The sequence below is a fragment of the Nicotiana tabacum genome, chromosome 24 (assembly GCF_000715075.1).
Source record: "Nicotiana tabacum cultivar K326 chromosome 24, ASM71507v2, whole genome shotgun sequence".
Classification (NCBI taxonomy): domain Eukaryota; kingdom Viridiplantae; phylum Streptophyta; class Magnoliopsida; order Solanales; family Solanaceae; genus Nicotiana; species Nicotiana tabacum.
In genome coordinates this window covers 8,034,151-8,043,268 of record NC_134103.1, presented here as the reverse complement: position 1 = coordinate 8,043,268, position 9,118 = coordinate 8,034,151, and the positions used below count along the sequence as shown (strand labels likewise).

Sequence of the window (9,118 nt, the reverse complement as noted above, 5' to 3'; positions counted from 1 at the left end):
ATGTCGCTGCTTGTGAAGAATAAAATCGGGTTTATAGATGAATCGTGTGCTAGAGAGACTTATGTGGCCGATAGCTTTCGATTGCATCAGTGGGAAAGGTGCAATGCCATTGTCCAATCGTGGATAATGAGCTATATAGCGCAGGAGCTGAGGAAAGGAATCGTGTATTCATCTAATGCACAAAAGGTATGGGAAGCTTTCAAGGAACTTTTTGATAAGGTAAATGCAACAAAAAATTATCATATGAACATGAAAATAAGTAGTCTAATGCAGGAAATCTCCAGTGTGTCGATATATTACTCGAAATTGAACGATCTGTGGGTTGAATTTGAGTCAATTATACTGTATCCTGATTGTGATTGTGTGAGATCTAGGTTGTTTGTTGATTTCTTATGCCAACAGAAGTTGATGAAATTTTTGATGGGACTAAATGTCACTTATGCACCTCAAATGAGCCAATTTTTAATGATGAACCCCACTCTCACACTTGATCAAGCATATTTGATTATCATACATGAAGAGAGTCAGAGAATGAGTGGAACTTCGATGTCATAGAGTGATATTCTGGGAAGTGAACTTTGGAAGGTGCCAGCGGTGCCTTAGCTACAGCTAATGCAACCAACATAAGGCCTGAGCGTAACACTAACATTTACTGTGACTATTGCCACATGAAGGGCCATAAGAAAGAAAATTGCTATAAGCTAATTGGATATCCATCCAATTCTAGGTATGACAACAGAAGAAGGGGTGGATTTAAGAGCTAGAATCAAATGCCTACAACTCACAATGTCAACATGACTGATAAAAGGGAAATGCAGTTTGAAAACCTGAACAATATAGCATCACCAACTGTGCCAATGTTTACTTTAGAGCAGTACCAACAAATTCTAAAATTGCTGAACAAGGAATATGAGCCAACTGAAATAGGAAACATGGCGGGTATATCTAATACTACTCAAAATTATTGGATTATTGACTCTGGAGCTTTAAATCACATGTCTTCATCCTTGAACCTATTATTAAATCCTAAGATTGTGCCAAACAACCAACCCAACTGTGTCCAGTTACCAAATGAAAATAACACTAAGATCACTCACACTGGATCCTGCCCTATACTTCCTATACAAACTATACAGAATGTGCTATATGTACCTAACTTTAAGTATAAGCTCATCTCTATTTCTAAATACACCAGAGAATTGCAATACTCAGTTAACTTTTATCCTGATTTCTGTCTGTTTCAGGACCTCTTCAGTGGCATGGTGAAGGGGATTGGTAGACTCAGGGGTGGCCTATACATCCTCAATCCATTCACACATGCAACTACTCTCTCTTCAAAATGTATGTGCTCTTCAGTTCAAAGTCATTCTGATGGTTTGTGGCATCAAAGGCTTGGTCATGCTCCAGTTGCCATTCTACAGAAAATACCCTCAATAAAAGATCATGTGTTCAAATCAAGAACTAATACTTGTTCTATATGTCCATTAGCCAAACAAGTTAGACTACCATTTCCTAGTAGTGTAACCAGATCAAATTCTCCATTTAGTCTTGTTCATATGGATGTTTGGGGTCCATATAGAGTGTCCATTTGCAATGGTTTTAAATACTTCCTTACTCTTGTCGATGATTACTCCAGAATGACCTGGACATTTCTATTGAGATTGAAAAGTGATGTGTATGTTGTCTTGCTTGATTTTCTGCAGTTAATACACAATCAATTTTATGCTTCTGTTAAAGTCTTCAGATCTGATAATGGACATGAATTTTTTAAATCTCTATGTTCTAACATGTCTAGATCCAAATGTATAGTTCACCAAAGTAGTTGTGTTCACACCCCATAATAAAAATGGGGTGGTGGAAAGAAAACACAGGCACATTCTTGAGATAGGAAGAGCATTAAGGTTTCAAGCCCATATACCATTACGATTCTGGGGGAATTGTATCCTAACAGCCACATACATCATAAATAGATTGCCTAGTCCAACCTTAAAAGGTCAGTCGCCTTATGAATTATTTCATGGTCAGCCACCCAAGCTTGACCATATGAGGACTCTTGGATGCCTTTGTTATGCCACAAACCCCAATTTCAGTGACAAATTGACTCATAAATCCATCCCTGCAATCTTCATGGGATACTCATCTACACAAAAGGGCTACAGACTATATGATATTGAGTCTAGCGTTTTTTCTCAGTAGAGATGTTATCTTCCAATAACATGTCTTTCTTTTCAAATTTCCTAAAAGTCAATTTCTTACCGCTCCAGAATTGAACTATTCACCATCCATAGACTTCCCTAATACAACTTCACCTGATCATTCACCTCAACAACCTGACCTCTTATATCAACCTCTTATATCATCTTCTTCTGATCAATCTACTGATTTTTCTGCATCACAATGTCTAACAGTACATGCTGATCCACCTAATTCTATTTCCACTTCTCCACCTCTCCGTCATTCTAGTCCAGTTCCTCTAAGAAGGTCATGCATAACCACCAAACCTTCATTTGGTTAACAGACTATGTCCATCCACCCTTACCTTCCACCTCCAATTGTATCAACTGCCCTATTCATCACTGTGTTTCCTATGCTCATCTGGCTCCACACTATCAATCCTTTCTTGACTCTTTTTCTACTGATTCTGAACCTTCTACTTTCCCTCAAGCAACGAAGGATGATAGATGGGTTCAAGCAATGAAACTTAAGATTAAGGCTCTAGAGGACAACCATACTTGGGAAGTAGTAGATTTACCTGCTGGGAAGGTTCCAATTGATTGCAAGTGGGTGTATAAGATTAAATACAATATTGACGGGTCAGTGGAAAGGTTTAAAGCAAGACTAGTTGCTAAGGGGTACACACAACAAGAAGGTCTAGACTTTCATGATACTTTTTCACCTGTAGCAAAGCTTACCACTGTTAGAACTGTTGTAGTTACTGTTGCACTGAAGCATTGGCCCATTTTTTAAATGGATGTGCACAATGCATTCCTCAATGGAGATCTTGATGAAGAGGTCTACATGACATTACCCCAGGGATTTGGTAGCCAGGGGGAGTCCAAAGTATGCAGACTACTCAAATCTCTTTATGGGTTGAAACAAGCTTCTAGACAATGAAATCTTAAGCTCACACAAGCTCTCACAACTGCTGGTTTTCAACAAAGAAAACATGATTATTTTCTGTTCACTAGACTGGTCAAAAATAAATTTGTTCTAGTACTTGTGTATGTGGATGACATCTTGATAACAAGGAATCATTTAACAGAAATTAACCAAGCTAAAGCATCACTTCAATATAATTTCAAACTAAAGGGCCTAGGAGAGCTAAGATACTTCCCAGGTATTGAGTTTTCTAGATCAAAGGAAGGGATACTTATGTCACAAAGGAAAGTATGCACTTGAGATGATTTCAGAAACAGGCTTAGCAGGCTCAAAACCAAAAGACACACATATGGAGCAAAATCTGAAGCTCACAAGCGTAGAGTTTGATAGTTGCACTAATACATGCAACCATGATGAGGCATTAGTAGACATAGAGAGTTATCAGAGACTAATAGGGAAGCTATTATACCTCACAATTACAAGGCCAAACATCTCATATGCAGTCCGATGTCTTAGTCAGTTCATGCACGCACCAAATAAATCACACTATGAAGCAGCATTACATGTTGTGAGATATATTAAGAAGCAGCCAGGTTTGGGGTTGCTTATGTCTAGTAAAAGTGAAGAGCAAATATATGCATTTTGTGATTCCGATTGGGCCTCATGTCCTATGTCAAGAAAATTAGTGACAAGGTATGTATTAGGCTGGGAAGTTCACTCATTTCTTGGAAGGCTAAGAAGCTGAACACCATCTCAAGAAGCTCTGCAGAAGCAGAGCACATGAGCATGGCAAATACAGTAGCCGAGCTAGTTTGGTTGAAGGGACTGCTGGAAGAACTGCAAGTGAATCTAAGGTTGCCTATGGAGTTATACTATGATAACAAGGCTGTACTACAAATTGCAGCCAACCCCATGTATCATGAAAGAACAAAACACATAGAGATAGATTGCCATTTTATTAGAGAAAAGATTCAGCAAGGTATTATTAGAACGGCTTATATTGCTACTCAATGTCAACCTGCAGATCTTCTGACAAAAGCATTGGGGCATCAACAACACATGGTTCTTTTGTCCAAGTTGGGAATGAAAAACATTTTTCATTCACAACGTGAGGGGATATTGAAATACATAGTTGTATATCATGTAATTGTGATAGTACTATTCTAGAAGAAATATCTGTTAGTGATTAGTTAGGTGATTATCACAATAGGAGGAAAGTCAGTTAGAAGATAGTTTTTAGACTGAGATTATATATTTGTATATGACTGTACATTTTACACAAATAATAAAAAATAAAAAAATTTCAAAATATCTCTCTGTTCAACTACTTCTCTCTTTCTCTCTTAGCTGTCCTTTTCTCTTTCTTCACAAATGAGTTTCCACTGCATCAATGACTGTCGTAACTCTGATTTTAACACCACTAGTCCTCTACATTATATTGTTCAAATGATGGGGTACACATTTTGAAATAAAAAAGAAAAAGAAACCACTGATCTCTACATTATATTGTTGTAAGAGGTTAAAAATAAAATACAGCCAAGAAAAAAGAAAGAAAAACCACCACCACACAAACTAATATACAAATTTTGAACCTCTACTTTTGTGGTTTTGGATTACCCAAATGTAGTCCTAAAATTAATCACCTAGCATATGCAAACGACACAATCATTTTTTCCTCCTCAGACGCAACCTCACTTCGTTTGGTGATGGAAGTCTTAGCAGCATATGAAAATGCATCTGGACAAGTCATTAACAAGACGAGGTAAGCATTTTACTTGCATGAATCTGCGCAAGAATCAGTAGTTAACAAGGTACAAAGAGTTACAGGCTTTGGCAGGAAGGAATTTCCTTTCATTTACCTTGAATGTCCCATTTTCTACACTAGAAGAAAGATGGAGTTCTATGAAGGATTGATCACCAATGTCATGAACAAAGTACAATCATGGAAAGGTTAATTGTTATCTATTGGTGGTAGGGCAATTTTAATAAAACATATTTTGCAAAGCATGTCGATCCACTTACTATCAGATGTGAACCCTCTGTCATATGTTATTAACAAGTTGCACAAGATGTTCACTCAATTTTTTTGAGTAGCTCCATTGGTGGCAGAGGAAGGCACTGGGCCTCCTGGGATACTATGTGCAGACCATATGATGAAGGTGGCACTGATTTTAGATCGCTACACGATGTAGCCAAAGCATTATTTTGTAAGTTATGATGGAATTTCAGAACGAAGCCTAGCTTATGGAGCTCTTTTATGAGCCAAAAATATTGTAAGAAACTCAATTCAATTGTTGTACCTTGGAAACAAAGGTCGCACATATGGAGAAGGTTTATTGAATGCAGAGACATTATTGAGCATCAAATTGTATGGCATCCTAAAATGGGATCTGCACTTTTTTGGTATGAGAACTGGACGGGTCTTGGAGCCTTATACTTTAGTGTACCACCAGATTTTGGAATTGATGAGACGATTAATAATGTTTCTGATGTTGTGGATGAAGGAACATCGAATGTTAACAAGTTAACGGAGATTCTTCCTGAGGAATATACAACACACATTCTGGAAAAGATAAAGCCACTAGGAGATCAAGCTGTCCTTGATAGGCCTTTTTGGAGTTTGGAAACAAGAGAAAACTTCACTGTAAAGTCAGCGTGGGAGTATTTATGTAGGATAAATGATCCAGGGAATGCCTATAAAAAGATGTGGATCAAAGGTCTACCATTTAAAATATCCTTCTTTATGTGGAAGGTTTGGAAAGGAAAACTTTCACTGGATGATTACATGAAGAAGCTGGGCTATCACATGCCATCAAAATGTTAGTGCTGCGCACAACCAAATGAAGAAACATTGACTCATCTGTTCTTCAATTCAAATGCAGCAAAGAGGGTCTGGTCATACTTCCTGAACAATGCAGGCATCAATATGGAGGGGATCATTATGCATCATGCCATCGTGAAGTGCTGGACAACCCAGGTCGTAACGCGAGTTCAGCCAATATTACAATCACTGCCTGCTATCATCGTGTGAGAGCTGTGGAAGAGAAGAAATGGATATAAACATGGAGAGACAGTAATGATAAACATGGTCATATACCAGATATCTACCACAATTCAATCTCTGGTTAAAATAAGGAAGCCATCATTCTATAACGCTCCACACAAATGGCCAGATTTATTGAACATGATGGAGCAATGCACACCAGCATTGAAAATTACTAAAGTTCTATGGGAAAAGCCTATGATAGGGTAGATTAAAGTTAATTCAGATGGAGCTTCAAGGGAAAATCCAGGAAGAAGTTCAATTGAATTTGCCATGAGAGATGAAGAAGGTGATATAAGGTTTGTGTGTGGGAAACTCATACATGACACGACGAATAATGAGGTAGAAGCTTTGGCAATTGGTGAGGCACTCAGATACTGTGAAGGACAAGGTTATACAGACATTATGCTTCAAACAAATTCATTACTATTGAAGAATGCAATTGAAGTAAATTGGGCTATACCATGGACAATCGCAGAACATGTTGAGGAGATTGAAAAAATAATGTCAAGACGTCATGTAAAGCTATCACATATAATGAGAGAAGGCAATTTCTTGGCGGATCACTTAACAAATTATGCTCTTGATATAGGAGATATTGAAGCTTACTGTTTTCAGGAATTAGATTTAAAATGAAGAAAAATTGTGAATAATGATAAACTTCAATATCCATATCTAAGGGTGAAAGTTGCACGAAATTAAGGATGCGATCAAACAAGCAGATGAATCGCAAACATCAGTTCCATTTCTGTGCTCCAATCATTAGGGAGGAGAGCATGTGAATATTTTTCACTGACATGGCGTTCGTTTTTGCAGTGAAGGCCTTTGATTTTGTTAACAGGAATGAATGCAGCAGCAGGACACTCTTTTGTTTCTTAATGCGCACAAATAGGAAATCGAAGATCAGGAGGAAAATGAAAACAAACAACTTCAACAGTTTGTTTGTACAAATGCCGCTAAGGAAACAACTTTGCAACAGAAGAAAAGGGGACAAAACAACAACACATTTCACAAGCTCTATATACCATGAATGAATTGACAAAAAAAATAATTAAAAGAGGGCACCTGCAATTCACACGAGATCGTCATCAAACCAGGCATGCTACATCAGCTCCCCAGTCTTTCATGCATGGCACAAGGTTCTTCAACAGGTCATATGAATGCTTTGAAAAGTACCAGATAGAGCAGCTTATCATATTCATCAAGTAGGATGTACAAGGACGATAAGTTGGGAGAAATGTCACACTTTCAAACAAACATCATGCCTGAATTTTGGACGCAAAAATGGACAGTCATCACTAGCATCTACTGCTGGACAGTGCTAGAAAAAGATGATGGCCACAATTAGAGATAACATATTGCAACACCAAAGGAATGCAGATTCTATCACATGAGGGATCTGTTAGCAGTGGATATAGAATACACAAGTGATGAGAATTACATCACGACGGGTCATAGTGCCAAACAAGTGCGCACAAATAATGAAAATGGATACATTTGTAATACTCTAGTATCTTTACATATTTTATGCTTTATATTCTATTTCTATACTAGATCACAATGTAATATCCATTTTGGGTATCACAAGCCCAAAATTGATAATACGATCTATGTATTTGTCAAACTTTATCTATTTCATCATGTAAGACCTCCTGATACTCTTTGTTGCTTTTTTGGATTCATATTTATAAAAAACTAGCCCTAGGCACTTGCCTAGTGGATTGCCAAAAAAAAAATCGGCTTACCTAGTCTTAGAGACTAGGTCCCATCACGATGCCTGTGGTGGGATTTTGGGTCGTGACACTAAGTTGAATGAAACACACATCAATTGGGACCAACAATTACCCACACACTCATGAATTAAATTACTTCCTATAGCTATATTTTCAGTTGTTATAGACTGTATTCGATGTATTTTAGCTACTGTATTCATAAATACAGTAGCAAAACTCGGCGAAAAATAGGGGAGTCCAGCTAAGCAGAAAATATCTTCGACTGTATTCGCGGGCTGTATTCGTGAATACAGTAACGTAAATCTGCGGGAAAAGGGTCCTTTCAGTTGTTTAAAAACGGTAAGTGAATCAATTAACGTGATAGACTCCTAATATAACTCAACTAACTCAATTATAACACGCATAATTTGTATTTCCAGTTATAGAATATTCTCGGCCGAAAATTACCCCAAAACAGAGCAATCTCTAGAGATTCAACCCTGCCTTTCTTTGTTGCTATCGTTCGTGGAAGTTCTGTTTATTAAATAAACATATGAATACAAACTACAGTATATATACACTACAATCTGCTGAATACATATGAATACATAATGCTTAATATATAGTGGAATACATATGAATACATATATACATGAGATGAATACATTCCATAGTTTACTAAAGGATTATTTTTAGTAAACTGCTGAATATATACTGTATGTATATTTTGAATATATATGAATACATACTGCAGATATATTTGAATACATATATACATCTGCTGAATACATATGAATACAAACTGCTGAAATTATATTGTTGCACAAAATATTGAAACAAAGTAAAGCTTTGAAATTATAAAGTGCTGAATAAACACTTTGAATACATGCAAATGCATGCGTCATTGCGTATTTTTGTATATTGTTCTATCTTCAAATACATGTTGATTCTTTCGGAGATTTCTCAAATTAGGCGTGTTTCGATGTGTCATTGCGCATTTTTATTCTCTTTTCCGCAACTGTATTTGATGCTGAACCTGCAAATACATGTTCCGCTTGAGTGATTTGCAAATCGAAAGATGGCCCTTCGAAATTGAGTGCTTTGGTCGGTATACCTATGGTAACCCTCTTGTAAGGAGTTGAATCAACCATTGGAGAAGAAATTTCGAGTTTTCTGTAAAAGCATAACAATGGTGATTATTTCTAAAAAAACAGTAAAAGATATATAAGAATACAGGTACATGCGAAAATCTAACAAGTTTAAA

The 9,118-nt window shown here is 36.9% G+C and overlaps 1 protein-coding gene across 1 annotated transcript; it reads left to right on the top strand.

The window, feature by feature from the left end:
- Positions 1 to 555, top strand: LOC142178005 (uncharacterized). Its single transcript, XM_075247319.1, has one exon. The coding sequence runs from the start codon at positions 1 to 3 to the stop codon at positions 553 to 555; it is 555 nt and encodes a 184-aa protein (XP_075103420.1).
- The last annotated feature ends 8,563 nt before the right edge of the window (positions 556 to 9,118 follow it).

What these genes read in the sequence shown, in the direction of transcription:
- LOC142178005 (XM_075247319.1), top strand. Translation starts at nt 1, where the DNA reads ATGTCGCTGCTTGTGAAGAATAAAATCGGGTTTATAGATGAATCGTGT.